This window comes from Somniosus microcephalus, chromosome 9 (genome assembly GCF_052327205.1).
Source record: "Somniosus microcephalus isolate GS21.2 chromosome 9, FLI_Smic_1.0, whole genome shotgun sequence".
In the NCBI taxonomy this organism is placed as follows: Eukaryota; Metazoa; Chordata; class Chondrichthyes; order Squaliformes; family Somniosidae; genus Somniosus; species Somniosus microcephalus.
In genome coordinates this window covers 145,667,089-145,689,281 of record NC_140995.1, presented here as the reverse complement: position 1 = coordinate 145,689,281, position 22,193 = coordinate 145,667,089, and the positions used below count along the sequence as shown (strand labels likewise).

Here is a 22,193-nt window from a genome sequence, read left to right as displayed (position 1 = left end):
ATGATCTCGGGCTGGGATAAGTTTAGAGAACTCTGTTACTCCGACTTTGGCATCATACATTCCCCCACCCCCTTTGGCCCACTATTGGCGGCTCCGCTTTCAGCTGTCCAGGCTCTACACTCTGGAATTCCCTCTGTAAACTTCTCTGCTTCTCTTCCTTTAAGACCATCCTTAAAACCCATCGCTTTGGCCATGCTTTTAGCCACTCCTCCTTTGGCTCGGCATTGACTTTTGATTAATTATACTTCTCCGAAGCATCTTGGGATGGTTTTCTACATTAAAGATGCTACATAAAATCTACTTTAAGTACTTATAAGTGATGATACTTGCAAGTGGAATAAAAAGAAAATGGCTGAAATAGGTCACTCTGCACCTTTAAAGAGAAAATATTTTGGGTATAAACCCTTCGTTAAATCTGTGTATACCTGAAATGTTAACCTTTCTTTTCTCATTTCAAGTGCAGATGGACCTACTGAGTATTGCCAGCATTTTCAGTTTTTCCTTTCACTTGTATTTGCTTTTAAGTGGTTAGCAGAAGCGTGTGTGTGTAATGAGTTTAATTTGAAGAGGCCAGACGATGATACAAGAATGAACCTTTACCAGTCTTTTTTAAATGCATTCTAAATCTGAAGATTCAGTTACAGGTCCGACCCAAACTTGCCCGTTTTGGGGGTTAAAATGACCTCTTTTGTTTCACTTACAATTTTGCAAAAAATAATTGAATCAGATCATTGGAAAGCAGGAAGTTAGTGCTAAAAATTGAATTATAATTTGAATGAATTGACTTGAACTAAGGAGCAGAGTACTCTGTTTAATTCTATCATTATTTTGAGGAAAGTAAGTAGCACTGTCTACATATGCCCATTTACCTCTGAATTCCAAGTCCCTGTAGTTTGTCAACATCCATTTGAAGTTACTTGTGACTCCCTGTTCTAACACAGTAGAGTGGACAACCCCCCCCCCCCCCCCCCGATCCCTTGTCTGAATGCAAAAAATAATAAATATTTACATATTGGGGCACAATTTGCAGTTGGTATGATGGCATACTCTGAGTACGCCATCATACTGCCTTTGAAATAGACACCAAGTTCGGGATTTCCGCACGTGCTTGCCCTAAATCCTGAACTTGCGATCTGTCAAGTTCCGCCTTGACGGATCGTCCACTCTGACTGTGAAACCCTTATTGCTGGCGCAGAGTTGTGCTAATTGCCCACCAACTGCCCAACAATTACGCAGTAAAATTTTACGGCTGGTGCAAACAAGCGCCTGTTTGCACAGTGTAAGGGGAGGGGGGGATGTGCAGCAGCTTGAAATATACATCCGTCATGATAAAAAATGTCTTCAAAATAAATATTTATATCCACCTAACTATCTCCTGATACCAACACAACTCTACCAAGAATGAGAGACTGTTTTATTTATTAATTTATCGGGGTGAGTGAGAGACTGATTTATTTATTAATTTACATGGGTGAGTGAGACTAAAAAATCATGAATGGACATCGGAGATTTCTGTTCCCTGATTGGAGCACTGCTCCACATGATCCCAGGTACACTTATGCACACAGTGAGCCACTACACACAGTGAGCCACTACACTGCGCTCAACTCCGCAGTGAAACAATGCAAGTTTTTGAAGGAGACCTCGCACCAGGTAAGTGCGGATTTCTTTCGGAGGTCGGCGGCATACTCCTTAGCTATGCCGCCGACCGCAACTTCAGGGCCAATGTGTTTTATGAATCTTTTTTATTTACAAATTGCAGTTATGGAGGTCTAATTTGCAACTCCAGTTATCTCTGTTAGTTAACGTAAAATTATTTAGGCTTGACAATAAAGGTACTCTATTATTGGAAATATTATTTGATTCTATGCCAGCAATATGATTTTTTATATTATACTGGTCATCCTCTGCTTTTTACAATGAGTTACAGTTCTGCACTGTATATTAAATGATTTTAACAGGTGCAACATTTGATAGTTTTAGCATAAGTGAAAATTGAGTAAGACAAATCAGTTGCTTAAAATATTCCCCATCATTAATATACACTTTGCCATGGGTGTCTGTTTGTGTATAATAAGGTTTGAAATTCCAAGTGTCCACATTTCCTCTCATCCATCCATAAATATAAACAATAGTAAAGGCTTATGGAAGTCTTGCCAGTCCTAGCAGTATGTAGAAATGAATGCTGCTTGACTGATTTATTCTTGTGACTGCTGTTTTCTTGAATAAACCAGTGAGTGTGGATCTCAAAATGTTATGAGCTTCAGAGTCACAAAGAAATGTTGGTTGATATTTGAATAAATAGTCCCATGCAGTCGTCTTTCTGAAATTTAATAACCTATTGTTGGGTACTGTTTGCAAGCTAACACTACTTCGCCTTTGTTCTCTGCATTGTCCTGTGTCTCAAAGTGTGAGATTGCAATTCTGAGGAAATACTTTTAAATATTTAATTTCTGGTGGAGTATGGTGAGAATACAAAGTATGCTGCTTGATAACTGATTTTTTTTTGTCCACTGGCTAAATATTTGCAAGATTTTATCCTCTTATCATATTGAGAAGAATCTTGAAGAAACGAGCATTTTGTATTCCCACCAGGAGCCCTTTAATGTAGGCTAAGATATAATGCCAAGTTCTATCCTTGTAGAACTGAGTGTTGAATTACTACAGAAACATTGGCAGCAACAACAGTGTGCATTTATATAGTGCATTTAATGCAGAGAACGGCTTCAGAGGAAGAAAGGAGTGGACACTGAGTCGTAGTAGGACTGTTTGGAGAGGTGACAGAAAGCCTGGTTAAAGAGGAGTTTTGTGAAGGATTTTGTAGGTAGAGAGAAAGGTGGAGGCAGAAGGGTTTAGTGAGCGAGTTCCAGAGAGTGGAGCTGAAGGCTCTGCCTCCCAATGGTAAAATAGTGAAGAGGGGTTGATGCACAGAAAGCCAGTATCAAAGAACTTGAGGGCACTGGAAGAAATATAAGGTTGAAAGTGGTTGCAGTGGTAGGGTGAGGCAAGGCCATGATGGGGTTTGTAGATGAATAGCCATACATTCGGGGACAGGAAGCCAGTATTGGTCAATGGGGATTTTGGACAAGTAACATTTAGTGCAGAATAGGATACAGGCAGCAGAGTTTTGGATAACTTGGTGTTTCAGAGTGGAGGTTGGGAAGCCGGCACAGAGAGTTCCTAGAGCGTTTTATGCAGTGTGGATTTGTGTATGAAGTTTTTCAAAGTCTATTGCATCAGCCTTTCAGTGTTTAGCTAATTTATGCTGTATTGCATCAGCCTTTCAGTGTTTAGCTAATTTATGCTGCCTATTGCATCAGCCTTTTAGTGTTTAGCTAATTTATGCTGTCTATTGCATCAGCCTTTCAGTGTTTAGCTAATTTATGCTGTCATTTGTAAACCAGAGTGTTTCTAGTTTCCGCTATGCGCTGACTTTGAATTATGAACAATGTGGACTGCTCCTGGAATAGATTTTTCCAGTCCAGTGACATTCTGGAATACTCAAGCAAGATGAAGGCATGAATGACAGTGTTGTTGTCAGATTCTGGTACAGTAGTATGTACTTTAGTGGCACAAGTTTTAAAGATTAGTGATTTAATTGGATGCCTTTTTTTAATTGGTGCAGGGTGGAAATGTTTTCACTCTTCTGTCTATGCTATATCTCATCTGAGAGTACTTAATGCATATTGGGTGCCAAGAGTATTAAAATATTCCATTTCCCAGCATTGATATCACCACTTTAGTATGATTTGCATATAGATGAAACAAAAATATTCCTCAATTTGACAAGTTTTGCTAGCTTGAACTACTTGTTTTCAGATTAAAGCTAGCTATAGTTCAAAGTACAGGTGTGGTTAATACAGTGACACATTGTTGTTCCTTGTGTTATTTATGTTTTAAATATACATATAAAAAGTTTTGGCTTCATACATGCATGCAAATACATAAGATAATATGTATACGCTATGAAATATTCAACAAGAACAAAGTTAATGTAGAATAAATAAATGAGGCATTTTGAAATTCAAGACCACTTTTTGTGACTTGTTTCACACGTGGCTTTGACCCTAATGGTTACTGCTGCTCAGCATTTTTGCCAGACTAGCAACTATAACATCAAGTAACTAATTACCAGTTACTGGTTGTAGGCAAGTAATCCTGTTCAGTGAAAATGTTCATCCTTACAGCTGCAATATCTTTTCCTGGATTAGTGTGAATGCTGCAGAGATTAGTGGAGTGGGAATATAAAGGTAATGGGGGGGGGGGGGAGAGAAGAGGAAGAGATGGCAAGTTACATTAGCTAAATAGATGACTAAAAACAAGCTCTTGGGTAAATGAGCTACTAGCATCGAGCTATATGACCAGGTGATAAATGTAAGGGAGATTAGCATCATTCAAATTGATCTGGACAAATTAAACACTTTGAATAGGGTGCAATAGATGGATTTTAATGTGGATAAATGTAAAACATATTGAATCATATGAAAGGATGTCTGTTAGCAATGGTGGAAAAGAATTAGATATGATTGTTAATCATTCACTGAAGCTTTCTGATCAATAATGAATGTACCAACTAGGCTAATCAAACACTGGAGTGATTAGAAGCCAAAATAAATTATTCTAATTGTATATGTATTATATTTATAGTCTGGTTGTGTAATTCTTTAGTTACCCTGCCTTTAGAAGGTTGTTGATGAGCTAGAGAAGATTGTTCTTTATAAATTGAAACCCAAAGAGCTGAGCTTGCCTTCAGTGGAGAAAAAAGACAGTGGGGACAAGAACCAGGTTTTTAAAAAGCTATGATAAAATGTAGATCCAAGCAGATTATTTAATTTAAATTATGGTTGAATAACTAGGCGATACAAGTATAAAGTAAATGAGTTTCAAGCGAAGCTTGAGATTAGAAATATTTTTTCTCCCATATAGTATGGAATAGGCTTCCAGCAAAGTCAATTACTGCTGTGTTGATTAACACAATTAAAATGGGTGGATATGATTAAAAATGGAAAAGATGTGTATGGAAAGAGATGATTGAATGCTATTTGGAATATAAATACACGTGAGCTGCAGAGAATAAATAAGGCAATGTTGGATCGATACCATGAAGTTTAATTTGTCATTATTTGAGGGGATAGGGTGCAACTTTACAGAACCTTGTCAGAGTTGGATAGAATCCATGATAGCCAGATTCTGGGTGAAATTTTCTGAGATCTTGTGCACCAATGGGACCTTTCCTACAGCCCGCTGCAATCAATGGATGGTAAATTGCAGGTACTACCACTGAAATTTTCTGCCCGTAAGACTGCACATGGGATGGTGGTCTCATAAATTTTCCCAATATGTTGTGCTTGGAAGGGCCTTAATGAGTTGTGTGTCCTTTTCTCATTCCATGCTTTCTTCTTAATAGGAATGAGCTAACTGACTTGCAAAGGACAAAGTTGATAAATTATTAGTACTTTCTATTTGTAAGCTAAGAATTATCATCCTCCATATATTATTTATGCACTGTGTGGTTCGTAGAAAATGTAGTGCAGATTAATATTAAGTAATATGAAGTGATGAATAATTAGTCAAGGATGAATAACAACAATTGTCTTCTTTGCCTCTTTTGTTAATGAACTGCTTCCAAGTAATTGTGCTGCTTTCCATTGGTGTGGAATTACTCTATTTACACTGCAAGATGATTTGGCAGTGAGGAAACTGCTCAATCTCCTATATGCACAATTGCTTTGAAGCTGCAAATATGACCTTTAACACTGCCAATGTGCTAATCTCACGCATTCACGGTTGGTACAGTTACATTTGTGCTTCTATAAATCTGATGGGAATCTTCCTTGATATCGAGTAAAGGTTCTACACAGGCCAGAAATACTGAAAGCGCAATCCTGACCTGTACAGGCAGATAGAAAGATCAGCTTGTCTGTAGCCAGAACCACAATGGTGGACCTGGTTTAAGTGCTGTTGGCAGGACTTCTTCAGCTTTGCTGTTGACGGTGCAATCCTTTCAGTTAGAAAACCCATACTCTTTAAGGGTATCACTGCTTCTAACAGCAAGAGCATTCAGTAGTTTATACTACAAGGTTGCTTTCAATCATACTGTTGCCATAGCAGGGAATTCAGTAGTTCAAAGGGGGCTTTGGATTCTTGTCCTTAACGTTTTATTCAAATTCATCTTTGGGGTTCAGGAAAAGTTTTCTCAGAAATTTTACTTGTGGTTATTCACCTCAGTAGATCGGATGAGTTGGAAGGAATGTGCAATGATGTGGACTATTTGGCTTGTTAGGAGTGGGTTGGACAGGTAGAAGGACCTCTTCTCTTTACATACTTGTATGTATAAAGCAATGACCGAGCAATGCAAGCTTCCCTTTTTCCCCCTCAGCAGATTTTGTTTAATCAGCATAAAGGATGCTACTCTAAGCAAAATCTAATGTGTGATTTTGTTGACAAACTTCAACTTAAATTTTTTATTGGCTGTTAAAACAGTCTTTTCAATTAAAATGTGGAATCAGTGTTGTCCTCTCCCAAACTTGATTTATAACAACGCTGATGAGTAGATTTTGTTTGAAATGAAAGTTCAACTTTTTGGTCATTCATTGTGACCTCCTCCGGCTTAGTATTGAAGCTCGTAGCTCATAAAATGGACTGGAAACCTCATTATGTAATTGTTAAACTTAGCTAGTCTTTTGTCTATTTTCTTTATTCATCTAATATAGCTAGCAGTATAATAGTTTGTTTGTACCTTTTGGTATTGTCAAATGTGCCCATGAGTTCCTTTTTTCCACTTAGTATTCAAATTCTCTGCAGTGCCACATGTGTGATTTGCTATTGACATATTTGGTCTTTGACAAATACAATTTTTAGTAATTTCTGAACAGTGTACTTTGGTACTGATTTTTGCATACTTAGTTGTTGGGACTCAATTGATGAATAGTACCAGATATCTTGTTTACCTAAAGTATGTAGGCTGAGTCTTAAGAATGCCTGCATAACTGCAATTTTCTTTCTTGGTTAATGAGCAGTTCCTTTTCACTTTTTTAATAGGTGACATAGGGAACTACTATTATGGCCAGGGACACCCTATGAAACCACACCGAATCCGTATGACCCATAATCTGTTGCTGAATTATGGCTTGTACAGAAAGATGGAAATCTATGTAAGTTGGTACTTGTATTTTCTAAACCTGATTATCTGGGGAGTGGAGAAGGAGAACTGGCAGTAATGTAACTAGCTTATTCTTTTTATTTTTCCATTAGCGACCACACAAGGCCACAACTGAGGAGATGACAAAATACCACAGTGATGACTACATCAAATTTCTGCGGTCAATACGACCAGATAACATGTCAGAGTACAGCAAACAGATGCAGAGATGTAAGAATGCAATTTAAGTTGCATTGTACAATGCAATCATATAGGACCAAAACTGCAGGATTTATGAACCCTCCACAGATAGATAATCCCGGACTGATTACCTCTATGTCAGCCATGGCTCAGTTGGTAGCACCCTTGTCTCTGAGTCAACAGGTTGTAGATTCAAGTCCCACTCCAGAGACTGGAGCACAAAAATCTAGGCTGACACTTCAATGCAGTACTGAGGGAGTGCTGCACTGTTGGAGGTGCCATCTTTCGGATGAGACGTTAAATGAGGCACCGTCTGATCTCTCAGGTGGACGTAAAAGATCCCATGATACTATTTCGAAGAAGAAGAAGTTATCCTCGGTGTCCCGGCCAATATTTATCCCTCAATCAACATCACTAAAACAGATTATCTGGTCATATCACATTGCTGTTTGTGGGAGCTTGCTGTGCACAAATTGGTTGCTGCATTTCCTACATGACAACAGTGACTACACTTCAGAAGTACTTCACTGGCTGTAAAGCACTTTGGGACTTCGAGGTCACGAAAGGTGCTATATAAATCCAAGTCTTTCTTTAGGAAATTGCATACGTCATCCAGCATTTGGTACAAGGGATTCCAAAGTTCGAACTTCGTCCTGTCAATTCTGTGTTCAAATATAACTCACAATGTGATTAAAGCTCCTCTCTCTCTGACAGCTGCCTATCGGAAATGATTGTATAACTTCAATTCTGTTTCTGGTTGGTAAGAAGAAACCCATAAATTGAAATTTTCATCAGATTCCATAGGGTTGCATGGTGTGGGAAATAGAAATATCACCCCATTGCAGTTGTGCACCAATGAGGTTAAGTAGTGTAAAGAAGCTCTAACTTTCCTCATAATTGCCTGGAAAGATGCTTCACAGTGAATTAATTCAACAACTGCAAGTCCGAATGGGCCTTGATTTAACATCTCATCCGAAGGGTGGCGCTCCAGTACTGCAATGACATACCTCGATTAGCCTAGATTATGTGCTTAAGTCCTAAAGCAGGGCTTAAACCTTTAACCTTCTGACTTGGAAGCAACAGGTCTATCAATTGAATCATTACTGTTCTGACACTTGTGTTAGTAGTGGGAGCAATATGTGTTGATGAATTGAGAGTACCCATGTATCATCAAGGCTTAATGGTTTAAAAGCAGTTTCTACTGTATTCATATTGATACTATTATTCTGAATAAACCCAGTGACAGATACTGTCTATTTAAAACATTATACAAAACAAATCTAATGGATTAATCCTTAATGTTTGCTGGGATTGCATGCAATATTTTTTTTAATTGTTTTTATTTCTACAGTTAATGTTGGAGAGGATTGTCCTGTATTTGATGGAATGTTTGAATTTTGTCAATTATCAACAGGAGGTTCAGTGGGTGAGTTTTTGCAAGATTAATAGGCACGCATTTTTGCATTGACAGTTGTGATTTATTACAAATTTTATTGCAAGTAAAATTTCTACTGAGTAAGTCAAAGGAATTTTAATTTTCATCTTCTACATAGCTGCAGCAGTAAAACTCAATAGGCAACAGACTGACATTGCAGTCAACTGGGCTGGAGGTCTTCATCATGCCAAGAAGTCTGAGGCGTCAGGTTTTTGTTATGTCAATGATATTGTTCTTGCCATCCTTGAATTGCTGAAGTAAGTAAAACAGTTACTGTCTTTTTAAGGGCAATAACTGACTTTGTTTGGCTTATTCTGTAGAACTACAGTGCAGTCCCACTGTACAAATAATCAGTAGAATTTTCTATGTAGTAAAATCACTTAAGATTATGTCTAAATTGACACAATCCTAAATTTTCTGAAGACGGTACCTGTACAATATTTTATATTTTTTTAATTGATAGGTAGAGGCATACAATGATATAGAAGTGCAACATGAAACCGGTTATTTGGCCCACCTAGTCTGTGCTCGTGTTTATCATTGGAACTTGGGAACAGGAACATACGAAGCAGGAGTAGGCCACTCGGCCCTTTGAGCCTGCTCCGCCATTCAATGAGATCATGGCTGATCTGTGACCGAACTCCATGTAGCCGCCTTTGGCCCATATCCCTTAATACCTTTGGTTAACAAAAAGCTATCCATCTCAGATTTAAAATTAACAATAGATCTAGCATCAATTGCCGTTTGCGGAAGAGAGTTCCAAACTTCTACCACCCTTTGTGTGTAGAAGTTTTTCCTAATTTCACTCCTGAAAGGTCTGGCTCTAATTTTTGGACTATGCCCCCTAGTCCTAGAATCCCCACCCAGTGGAAATAGTTTCTCTCTATCTACCCTATCTGTTCCCCATAATAGCTTGAAAACTTCACGCGAGCAGTTGTCCTTGTCCCATGGGCCCACCCTGTTCCCATATCCCTTTGCAACTTCCTTTGGCTTCGCAATTATTTACAATGCCTCCTATTTAAGTATAGTCTATAAGTTTGGATACCACTCCCTCTAGCCCTATATCCAAATCATTGACATACGCCGTGAGCAGAATCTGTCCCAGAAGTGTACCCTGTGGAAGACTCCTAACCACTCTGAGTAATTGCCCTTAAGTCCTACTATGTCCTTCCTTCTAACCAGTTTTTAATTCAATTTGCTCCCCTTGCCCTAATTCCATGCCCCTTAATCTTCTCCAATATTATCCTGTGTAATACCTTGCTGAAGGCTTTCTGAAAGTCCATGGACACCACATCCACTGCATTTCTCCCATTCACCATATCCTCTTTAAAAGAGCTTTTATCTTTGTCAAACATGATTTTCTTTTCAGAAATCCATGTTGGCTGCTTCTAATTATTTTTCTTCATCATCTAGATATTTAGAAATTACATTGGCCATTCTCAGTACAACTTCTAGGGCCCATGGCTTTCTTCCATCCCCACCCCCCTCCTCCCAACGCCCCAATACTTTTCTTTCTAATATTTCTCATCTCACTTTTAACCAGTTTGTGATTTACCTCCACCCCAATATCCTTTTCTTTTATGAACATTGAAGCAAAGCACTTGTTAGATATCCCTGCCGATTTCTGTTTATCTTCTCCTCTCGGGTCCCGCCTCATACTTAACAATTCTCTTTTTACTGGTACATTTGTTGAATACTTTACTGTTCTTTCTAATATTGTGAGATTCTGACTTCATATTCCCTCTTTGCTCTTCTTATCCATCTCTTAACCTCTTTCTTTATATTTTCGTATTCACTCATTTTTATATCTCTAGATCCCATATACCCTCTTCAATTTTAGTTTGTTTCGAACCTCTTTATTTATCCACAGCACCCTGAAACTTGAAGTCATCTCCTTTTTTAATGGTATGTATGTATTCTGCAGCTTTTCACTCTTTTTAAAACTATCCCATTGTTAATCTACATTCCTGTGTGTCAATTTCTCTTTCTGTCTTACCTCGACTAACTCACTCCTCATCTTTCTAAAATCTGCCCTATTTTGTTCTGGTGCCCTTGTTATTGTACTAACTTCCTCCCTTTCCATTTGGCCCTTAAACCGTATCATATTATGATCACCACTCCCAAGGTGCTCATGCACATTTAACTCATCTACCTGATCTTTTTTGTTACTCATAACTAGATCTAGCAATGCCTCCCCCCTCATAGGCATATGAACATACTGCTTGAAGAAGTCATCCTGTACACACTTTAGAAATTGCATTCCCTTTTCTCTGTTTGTTCCCTCTGTCCCAATTGATGAGTGGATAATTTGTTCCTACTCTTCTTCCTGATGTGTCTATAGATTTCCTCTTCCACACACCATCCTGACTTGGAAATATATCGCCATTCCTTCGTCACTGGGTCAAAATCCTGGAACTCCCTCCCTAACAGTACTGTGGGAGTTCCTTCACCACACAGACTGCAGCAGTTCAAGAAGGAAGCTCACAACCACCTTTTCGAGGGCAATTAGGGATGGGCAATAAATGCTGGCCTTGCCAGCAATGCCCACATCCCATGAACGAATAAAAAAAAATAAAAAAAATTCCCTCCAACAATTGGGGAACCGTAATGCACCCCCATTAATGTAACAACCCCTTTTTTAAATCTTTAATCTCTGACCATATTGACTGTCCACTGGGATGAGAAATTTCTTCACTCAGGGGGTGGTGAATCTTTGGAATTCTCTACCCCAGAGGGCTGTGGAGGCTCAGTCATTGAGCATATTCAGGACAGAGATTGATAGATTTTTGAATATTAAGGGAATCAAGGGATATGGGGATAGTGCAGGAAAGTGGAGATGAGGTAGAAGATCAGCCATGATCTTATTGAATGGCGGAGCAGGCTCGAAGGGCCAAATGGCCTACTCCTGCTCCTATTTCTTATGTTCTTATGTACCTCCTTTTTGTGTACATCACTTCAGTATTGAAGTACTGCACTGTCTGAGAAGATGTCTTTCAGATGTGATGTTAAACCCAGGCTCTGTCTACCCTCTTAGGTGGACATAAAAGATCCCATGGCACTATTTGAAGAAGAGCAGCGAAGTTCTCCTGGTGTCCTGGGCAACATTTATCTCTCAACCAACATCTTAAAACAGATGATCTGGCCATTTATTTCCTTGCTGTTTTTGGGACTATGCTGTGCACAGATTTCTCTATATTACAACAGTGACTGCAATTCAACAGTAGCTCATTGGCTGTAAAGCACTTTGGGACATTCTGTGGTTATGAAATGCACTATATCAATGCAAGTTCTTTTTTTCATTTATCAGTCCTATCTACAGCATGTATTCCCTCCTTCACCAATATTGCCACTTCTATCTTACCTGTTCTGTCTCTCCTAAAAATCTTGGGGCAGATTTTGTGGTCAGCGGCATACCTATGGAGTCTCATCTGACTGTTTTTATTTTCCCTGCTCCCTTTCCTTCCTAGTTTAAATGAATCTTCACTTTCCTATTTATGCATTTTGCCAATCTTTGCTCCCTTCTCGTTCAAACATAGCCTATCCTTGTACAATAGCTCCTGTTTTCCTCAGAGCTGTTGCCAATACCCCATAAAATGGAAACCCTCTTCCTGACATTGCCCCTTTAGACACGTGTTGATCTCCCTTAATTATGGTGCATTCCTATTGTAGCTCGTGGTTGGGAGGGATCCCGAGATTACCACCCTTCTCCTAAACCTGCTGCTTAATATCTGAACCACCCCCACTCCGCCTCCCATTTGCAGGTCTTTCCTTCCCTGTAAGGTTGACTCCCATGTGGACAATAGTGAGTGGCTACTCTGGCTCCCCTTGCATAATCTTTTTGAAATGCCCCATATGCTAGCATCGAGAGGTAACAAACCATCAGGAACTCTCGGTCTGGACTGCAAAACATAGTGTCCAGCCCTCTATCAAGTCTCCCATTACTACTACATTCCTAACTGAATTGCTAATTACCCCCCGCCAAACCATCTGATTTTTTTTTTGGTGCCCTCATAGTCCATTTGATGGTCCTGCACAGTGTCTTCATCCACCACACAGGAAGCCAGTGCTTCAAACCTGTTGCAGTGAATAATTTGCTCTGGGCATTCCTGCTGTAGCCTATCTTTCTTCACTTTCCCTGACCTATGGATAGTCATCACTCCTTCCTGTACCATATCTATCAGCAGGGTGACTACCTTCTAAAATTCTTGCTCCAGAAACTTCTCTCTCTGCCTGATGTCAGTTCTGAGACCTTGAGCTCACTGTCGCCTCTTGGGCTATCTTTCTTAGCATCATAGAATGATATAGCCCCAACGTGCCTGTGCCGGCTCTTTAAAAGAGCTATCCAATTAGTCCCACTCCCTTGCTCTTTCCCCACATCCCAGAAAAGTTTTCCTTTTCAAGTATTTATCCAATTCCCTTTTGAAAGTTATTGGGCCGGATATTCAGATCCCTACGGGTGGGTACGCGCTGTGCACACACCTGTAGGGACATTGGAAATGCCGGTTTCAGGCATGCACAGCGCAAGCGCTGAAAACAGGCATTTCCGATCAGATCCTCCGGCTGCCCTGGAGAAGGACCTCTCCGGGCGGATAGTTCCGCTTTTTGGAGACCCTCTGTCCGCAGAAAACCCTTACAATTCTTACGCCTGGTAAAAGCAGGTGTAAGGCCTGCTTTTACCAGGATAAGAGTAGAAAAAAGTTAATTCACTGATTTATCATTTAAAAATACTTTTAAAATGGTAAGTTTAATTTTAGCCCCATAAAATACTTGAATAATTTTTTTCAAAAAATTAAATTTTTGTTTAAAATACTTAATTTATTGTAATTTCAAGTCATTTTAAAAATGTGATTTAAAAAAAAATTATTTACAGTTTTACTATTTTTTCATTGATCTGGTTTTTTCATTGGTCTTCCTGTCAAATGTATGAAGGGATTCCCTTCTGTGATTGGCTCCCCGTGGACCACGTGATCCCAGGGACGCTGCGAACTACCTGCGCCTCTGGGATACGTAGGCCCTGCGCACTTGGTGTTTGGTGAGGCCCAGCATCGGAACTGTGCGCGTCCCGGGAGTCCTCAGGTAAGGGAACAGATTTTTCCAGATCGCAGGCCTCCGCCCACGGGAGGCCTGCGATCGGAAAATACAGGCCATTATTGAATCATCTTCGCCACCCTTTCAGACAGTGCATTTCAGATCATCATAACTCGCTGCGTAAATCCGCACTTCTTGCTATAAACGGTATAGTTACGTTTTTAGCTTATATTCTTTATCCAGTTAAATTTTAGTTAAACTACACTGCTGCACTTTCCACCCCACCGCTCTTACAATTTAGTTGCAAACCAGTTTCAGTTGCTCAGTCAGACCAACGCTACAAGTGTCAGCTGTGGCCCAGTGGGTAGCACTCTTGCCTCTGAGTCAGAAGGTTGTGGGTTCAAGTCCCACTCCAGGGACTTGAGCACAAAAATCTAGACTGACACTCCAGTGCAGTACAGAGGGAGTGCTGTACTGTCGGAGATGCCATCTTTCGGATGAGACATTAAACCGAGGCCCTGTCTCTGCTCTTAAGTGGGTGTAAAAGATCCCATGGCACTATTTCGAAGATGAGCAGGGGAGTTTTCCCTGGTATCCTGGCCAATGTTTATCCCTCAATCAACATAACATACAGATTATCTGGTCATTATCACATTGCTGTTTGTGGGAGCTTGCTGTGCGCAAATTGGCTTCCGCATTTCTTACATTACAATAGTGACTCCACTTCAAAAGTACTTCATTGGCTATAAAATGCTTTGAGACGTCCGGTGGTCGTGAAAGGTGCTATATAAATCCAAGCCTTCCTTTCTTAAATAGATTAATTAACACCTAACCAGTGTATAATGATCATCAACTACCTGTTAAATGCCAGTTTCCTACCAGTTGGACAAATTGAAGTTTAAAGTTCTGTTAAAGAGGGAAGAAAACATAAAATAAAGAACACAAGGGGGGTGAAATTCATCTACGGCGGCGACACAAAAAGGGCAGTAGTGGATCGACTGCCCATTGACTTCAATAGAAAGGAAGATAGGTGGGGTGTATAACAGGCGACTGATCCGCTACTGCCTGTTTGGTGCCCTCGCCAAAGTTGAATTTCACCTCTTAAGATATTCTGAGCTACTTACCACTGAATTTCTACTCTAGCTAAATATCCTGTTGTGGAAGTACTGTTTTCACTCTGTTTCCACCTCATTCCATTAACAGCTCACTTGTGGTATGCTCTCTTCTCGACCTGGCATCCTGGGACATGTTTTGATGTAGCAAAATCCCCACCGGTAATATCAGGAAAATATGATTGGAGAAGAACTGCAGGGGAATTCTGCACCAAACACATGTTCACAGAATGCCAGCTATTTTGAAGTATAAGAACAGTAACACAATATTGAAATGCATAAAATAAAACCATATTCATAGGCTCCCTCCTAAATGCCAGATGTTTGGCTGTGACTTAAAGGGATGACCGTGTCCCATTTGAACACGTTTACAGCAAGCACAGTCCTAAAGAGAATATGTTCTATTTCCACAGATATCATCAGAGAGTTTTGTATATTGACATTGACATCCACCATGGAGATGGTGTGGAAGAGGCCTTTTATACAACAGACCGTGTGATGACCGTTTCATTCCATAAATATGGTGAATATTTTCCTGGCACAGGTGATCTTCGGGTGAGTGTTCATTTCAGATATTCATAAATACAAGCTTCAATACTAAAACTAAATTATGTTAGTAACTTGAGAAAGGGCTGTATACTCATTCATGGTTAGAATTCACAACTGAATAGAGGTTATGTTTGCCAATGTGGTTACACTGTTTGCTTAGGGCCTTAAGACAAGTGGCGATAATTGCCTGTTTCCTGCCTTTCAAATCCACTAATTTGTAGAAAATTAGTTTTTTTTTGTTCTAAACAATAACTAGGGGGTGGCGGATGGCGCGTGCGCCCAGTCAGTTATGCCCCTGACTGCCTGTGAGCGGTTCGAATTGCTCCCACGCCCCTGGGTTCTAGACACCGGACTTGGGTGCAGGCGGCGATACAGAAAAGTCGAGTAGACAAGTGGTTTGGTGTAAGAAAACCAAGATTTTATTAAAACAGAAATAAAACACAGTTTTATGAGAAATTACTGGTAAACAATTACAGGCATAAACAAATAATATACTTATACAGGGAATGGGGAACACACGGCACATCGAGGGAAAAACAACTACTTTAACAATCCCCGTATCCTTATCCCACCCCCTATACCTAACTAGATTAAGCTATGAGGGGCCGGGAATTCATGCTCACCAATCCAAGGCTTGTTGCCTTAACCGTTGCGAGTTTTGAGGTTTAGTCCTTTAGGATGCTCTGTCGCCACGTGGTCTCAGGGCGCGGTGCTGGAGCTGCTGCTGTGACACACCTTTCCTCTCCTCAGCTACCATCATCATCTCATCGCGATGGGTTCTCCTCTTCTCCCTCGGGCGGTCGTCGGCGGTAACGTTGCGTTGGCAGTCTTTACTGCTTAGATTTTTCTACCCATTCTTAGAACGACGGTATTATTCGTCTAAACTCTTCCCCAAGCGCCAGCTTATAACTAGGCGCTCGGTCTTTATCAATGCGTCTTTTGCTGCCCTTCTCTGCTCTTGTCGGGTCTCTACCTTGTTCTTCGTCTCATTTCGTTTTACCTCGTTTCGTCTGCCCTCTTTCGTGGCCCGGGTGTCCTGGGTGACTTTGGACTCTGGTCTCCTTCCCCTCCTCCGCGCTTGGTATGGATGTCCTTGGTTGCAAAACTCATGCGGGGAGCGAGAAGAGAACCCGCCACGAGGCCAGGGCATGAGTACGGGCGGCAGCAGCCCAAGAGGCCAGAGCAGAGCAAGGGACAAGGGTAAGAGAGCAATTGGTACTGATGGGCCTCCAATTATACTCCTTCGGAAGGCCCTAATCTGCGCGCCAAAATCAGGTCAGTTCATTGTTTAACTTTTGCCGGGCTGTTTTAAATGATTATACCAATCTAAAACTAACTGGCTTTAGATGGCCGTTTATCGCGCCTGATGTCCGAGCTGTATTGTCATGAATGCATTTTAATCGGCCTGTCCAGCCTTGGTGGCTTCCTTAAGCTGTTTCCGATTATTTATGCAGACAAACTAATGGCTTTACGCTTAGGCCTAACTGGGTTGCTCTGTTCCAATCTGACGAAATGCATATTCAGTATTTGCTTAACTGTCTGATTTTTCAAACACAAAGTCCTTTTCACAGAAATGCATTTTAAGTTTTGATTTCCCGAAACTGCCTGCTCTATGCTGCAGAGTCCAAGCTTTTAAAATCTTACAGGCTTTTGGTCACGAGGTGCGGACGCCATCTTTTGGGTACCCTTTTTAAATTGTCCATGCAGGGTCCCTTTTATTAATAACCTTGGGGAATGTGGGAATTTTGCGAATCTTACATAACGTACAAAAGTAAGTAAAACCACGAGCAAACTGCTGAGAAACTTTGTTTATGGTACACTCTGATTTGGTTGATCTGATTTTTGTACCTATGTTATAATTATTGACTTGGTTCTAAAGAAATGGCAAGTTAATAAATCATCACTCAAAATAACAGATGAGCAAGCTTCTTGGTTTTGTTCCATTTAATGCCAAAACAAATGCGGTAGGCTTAATTTATAGAATGTGCCACACTTTTAGCTGTGATTTACATAAGAGAGAGTCTTTTCCCTTCACTGTGTGTGGTATTGATGCCTTGAATTGGGTTACAGGCCAGGTGTCTTAGAGATCATGACAATTCTGTTGCAGTCTGCAAACACTCATGATGGCCCAGCAGGTTATGTTGTAGTGACATGTTCTACCAGATGGTAAGACTGTATAGCAGCTGGTATTTTTTTTCCTTTAAAGATACTCAATTGTCTGAGGACGCTTGGAACGGTTTTGAATTTGGGTTCAAGATCTGAAAAGCATTATTCTAACCTGCTGTGGTGCCTAGTACCTTTATTACTCATAAGAACATAAGAAATAGGAGCAGGAGCAGGCAATTCGGCCCCTCGAGCCTGCTCCGCCATTCAGTAAGATTATTATGCCTGATCTGATCCCTGTTTTTCAAAAATCTGTCTATCTTCGCCTTGAATATATTCAATGACTCAGCTTCCACTGGGGTAGAGAATTCCAAAGATTCATGACCCTCTGAGAGAAGAAATTCCTCCTCATCTCTGATTTAAATGGACGACCCCTTATTCTGAAACTGTGCCCCCTAGTTCTAGATTCCCCCATGAAGGGAAACATCCTCTCAGCATCTACTCTGTCAAGCACCCTCAGAATCTTATATGTTTCAATAAGAACCTCTCATTCTTCTAAACTCCAATGAGTATAGGCCCAACCTGCTCAACCTTTCCTCATAAGACAACCCCTTCAACTCAGGAATCAACCTGGTGAACCTTCTCTGAACTGCCTCCAATGCAAGTATATCCCTCCTTAAATAAGGAGACCAAATCTGTACGCAGTACTCCAGGTTTGGTTTCACCAATGCCCTGTACAGTTGTAACAAGACTTCCTTACTTTTATACTCCATCCCCCTTGCAATAAAGGCCAACATCCCATTTGCCTTCCTAATTACTTGCTGTACCTGCATGTTATTTTTTGTGTTTCATGTACAAGGACACCCACATCCCTCTGTTCCGCAGCATTCTGTAGTCTCTCCATTTAAATAATATTATGCTTTTTTATTCTTCCTACCAAAGTGGATAACTTCACATTTTCCCACATTATACTCTATCTGCCAACTCACTTAACTTATCTATATCCTTTTGCAGACTCTGTGTCCTCACAACTTGCTTTCCCACCTATCTTTGTATCGTTAGCAAATTTGGCAACAGTACACTCGGTCCCTTCATCCAAGTCATTAATATAGATTGTAAATAGTTGAGGACCCAGCACTGATCCCTGGGGCACCAGTGCATCTGCTATCTCTGCAGCCATTTCTTTTAAGACCCTAGAATGCAGGTCATCAGGCCCAGGGGACTTGTCGGCCTTTAGTCCCATTTGTTTGCCAAGTACTTTTTCTCTAGTAATAGTGATTTGTTTTAAGTTCCTCCCTCCCTTTTTTCCCATTGATTATCTACTATTATTGGGATGCTTTTAGTGTCTTCTACCATGAAGACAGATACAAAATATTTGTTCAAAGTCTCTGCCATTTCCCTGTTTCCCATTATTAATTCCCCAGTCTCATCCTCTAAGCGACCAACGTTTACTTTAGCTGATGAAGGGTCCCAGACCTGAAACATTAACTCTGTTTCTCTCTCCACGGATGCTGCCTGGCCTGCTGAGTATTTCCAGCATTTTCTGTTGTTATTTACTTTAGCTATTCTCTTCCTTTTTTAGAAGCTCTTACTGTCTTTTTTTATGTTTCTTGAAAGTTCACTCTCATAATCTATTTTCTCCCTCATTTTTTTAGTCAGCCTTTGCTGGTTTCTAAATATTTCCCAATCCTCTGGCCTACCACTAATCTTTGCAACATTGTATGCCTTTTCTTTCAATTTGATACCATCCTTAACTTCCTTAGTTAGCCACGGATGGTTCATCCTTCTCGTAGAGTCTTTGCTTCTCACTGGAGTATACCTTTGCTGAGAGCTATGAAATATCTCCTTAAATGTCTGCCACTGCTTATCTACAGTCTTACCCTTTAATCTATTTTCCCAGTCCACTTTAGCCAAGTCTGTCTTCATACCTTTGTAATTGCCTTTATTTAAGTTTAGGACGCTAGTTTCAGACCCAAGTTTCTCACCCTCAATCTGAAAGTGAAATTCTATCATGCTATGATCATTCTTCCCTAGAGGACCCTTACTATGAGATCATTAATTAATCCTGCCTCATTACACATTACCAGATCTAAAATAGCCTGCTCCCTGGTTGGTTCCACAACATATTGTTCATGCGGCTACCTTTGCCAATTTGATTTGTCCAATCTATATGAAGATTAAAATCGCCCATGATTATTGCAGTCCCTTTCTTACAAGCCCCCATTATTTCTTGATTTATACTCTGTCCTATTGTGTCGCTACTTTTAGGGGACCTGTAGAGTACTCCCACCAGTGACTTCTTTCCCTTACTATTTCTTATCTCCACCCAAACTGATTCTACATCTTGGTCTTCCGAGCCAATATCATTTCTCACTACTGTACTGATTTCATCCTTTATTAACAGAGCTACCCCACCTCCTTTTCCTTTCTGCCTATCCTTCTGAAATGTTAAATATCCCTGAATATTCAGTTCCCAGCTTCTGTCACCTTGCAACTACGTCTCTGTAATGGCTATCAGATCATACCCATTTATTTCTATTTGTGCCGTCAATTCATCTGTCTTGCTGCGAATGCTACGTGCATTCAGATAAAGAGCCTTTAATGTTGTCTTTTTACCATTTTTCCCTACTCTTACCATATTTGCCAGTGCAGTCTTATGTTTGTACATTCTGCCCCTTCCTGTCAGACTCTGGTTATCATTACCCCTATCACTACCCTGTACTATTGCCTTGTCCTTTCTCTTTAACTTTCTAAATTTCCCTTCACCTGAACCCTCCCCCTGACTATTTAGTTTACAGCCCTAGTTATTCAATTTGCCAGGGCACTGGTCCCAACATGGTGCAAGTGAAACCCGTCCCAAAGGAACAGCTCCCTATTTCCCCAGTACTGGCCCCAGTGCCCCATGAATCTAAACCCATTTCTCCCATACCAATCTTTGAGCCACGCATTCATCTCTCTGATCTTATTGACCCTATGCCAATTTGCTCGTGGCTGAGGTAGTAATCTAGAGATTATTACCTTTGTGGTTCTGCTTTTTAATTTAGCCCCTAACTGCTCATACTCTCTCAGCAGAACCTCTTTCTCTGTCCAACCTATGTCGTTGGTACCTACGTGGACCACGACAACTGGATCCTTCCCCTCCCACTCCAAGTTCTTCTCCAGCCCCAAGGAGATGTCCTTAACCCTGCCAGGCAACACAGCCTTCGGGACTCGCACTCGGCTGCAGAGAACGGTATCTATCCCTCTAACTATACTGTCCCCTACCACTACTACATTTCTTTTTACTCCCCCAACTTGAATGGGCCCCTGTACCACGGTGCTGTGGTCAGTTTGCTCATCCTCCCTGCAGTCCCTGCTCTTGTCCACACAGGCTGTTCAATGACTGCAAACCTTTTAAAGAAAAGATTTCGCTTGGGGATGTCTGGGGGGGGAATAGAACACTTCTTGGTTTGACCTCTGGAAAGTGGTTGTGATTGTCCAAATTCATTCACAAGACCTAACAATCAACAGGGAGGTGTGTGTTTGGAGTTCCAGTAATCCATAGACAAAATTGATAGTTCAGGTTGGAAACCCAAGGAAAAATTAAGTGGCAATTTGAAGACATAAACATATCTAAAGACACTATCTCAAGGTGTAGATGTTCTATGCACCAAAAGTAATGTTTGTGTAGTATTCATCAATAATTACTGTGCCTCAAAATTGGCACTGAATTCATACTTTGTTTGTCTTGTGCCTAAAGGACATAGGTGCAGGGAAAGGTAAATATTATGCTGTTAACTTTCCACTGCGAGATGGAATTGATGATGAGTCTTACGAGCAGATATTCAAGCCTGTAAGTATTTTGAATTTTATTTTACTGCTGTAGTAATTATTTAAACTTTACTGTAAGTGATTATGCAACATTTTAAGAAATACAATACAATTTAGTATAAAGTGCTGCCAATTTTACTAAACTGTTCATCTTACCTGTGGCTCACTTTTTAATGCAGATTTTGACCAAGGTACTAGAAATGTACCAGCCCAGTGCACTTGTACTGCAGTGTGGAGCTGATTCTTTGTCGGGGGACAGACTTGGATGTTTCAATCTCACACTAAAAGGTATGAGCGGATGCACCATCATGTATCATCGTGAATACTATTATATTTTTTATTGAAAGACTTGTAGTGCGTTCTAATAGTTTGTAGCTGGGGCTGTTGTAGATTATTACTGTTTCTTAAAATAGGTCATGCTAAATGTGTGGAATTCATGAAGACCTTCAACTTACCCCTACTGATGCTGGGAGGTGGAGGCTACACAATCCGCAATGTTGCTCGCTGCTGGACATATGAGACTGCTGTAGCACTGGATATAGAGATTCCAAATGGTAATTATTTGATACAAAAAGCCTTATTCGTTCTCAAGGCTGGCAACCTTTAAGTAAATAAGCAAGGTTTCTGCTCAGTGATTTCCACAGGTTTCCTACTGGTTTCAGACCATACAAAATCCTTTTTGGATGCATAAGAAAAACTGGTGCACTGTTTGCATTTGTTTGAGTTATACATTCTGTAGATTGACTTGTGCTTGTTTGATCAGTAGATTACATATTTTATCACTTGTGCAGGAATCTATATATATAAATCGGTA

The 22,193-nt window shown here is 40.4% G+C and overlaps 1 protein-coding gene across 2 annotated transcripts in view; it reads left to right on the top strand.

The window, feature by feature from the left end:
• LOC147112748 (histone deacetylase 2) overlaps positions 1-22,193 on the top strand; it is a 59,071-nt gene that overhangs the window by 15,350 nt on the left and 21,528 nt on the right. For both annotated transcript variants that reach the window (XM_085997353.1, XM_085997354.1), the window contains 8 exons: positions 7,042-7,154; positions 7,255-7,372; positions 8,694-8,768; positions 8,896-9,034; positions 15,331-15,472; positions 21,309-21,401; positions 21,559-21,667; positions 21,793-21,933. In XM_085997353.1, the coding sequence (XP_085853479.1) occupies positions 7,042-7,154; positions 7,255-7,372; positions 8,694-8,768; positions 8,896-9,034; positions 15,331-15,472; positions 21,309-21,401; positions 21,559-21,667; positions 21,793-21,933 (930 nt within the window). The remainder of the gene's footprint in view (positions 1-7,041; positions 7,155-7,254; positions 7,373-8,693; positions 8,769-8,895; positions 9,035-15,330; positions 15,473-21,308; positions 21,402-21,558; positions 21,668-21,792; positions 21,934-22,193) is intronic.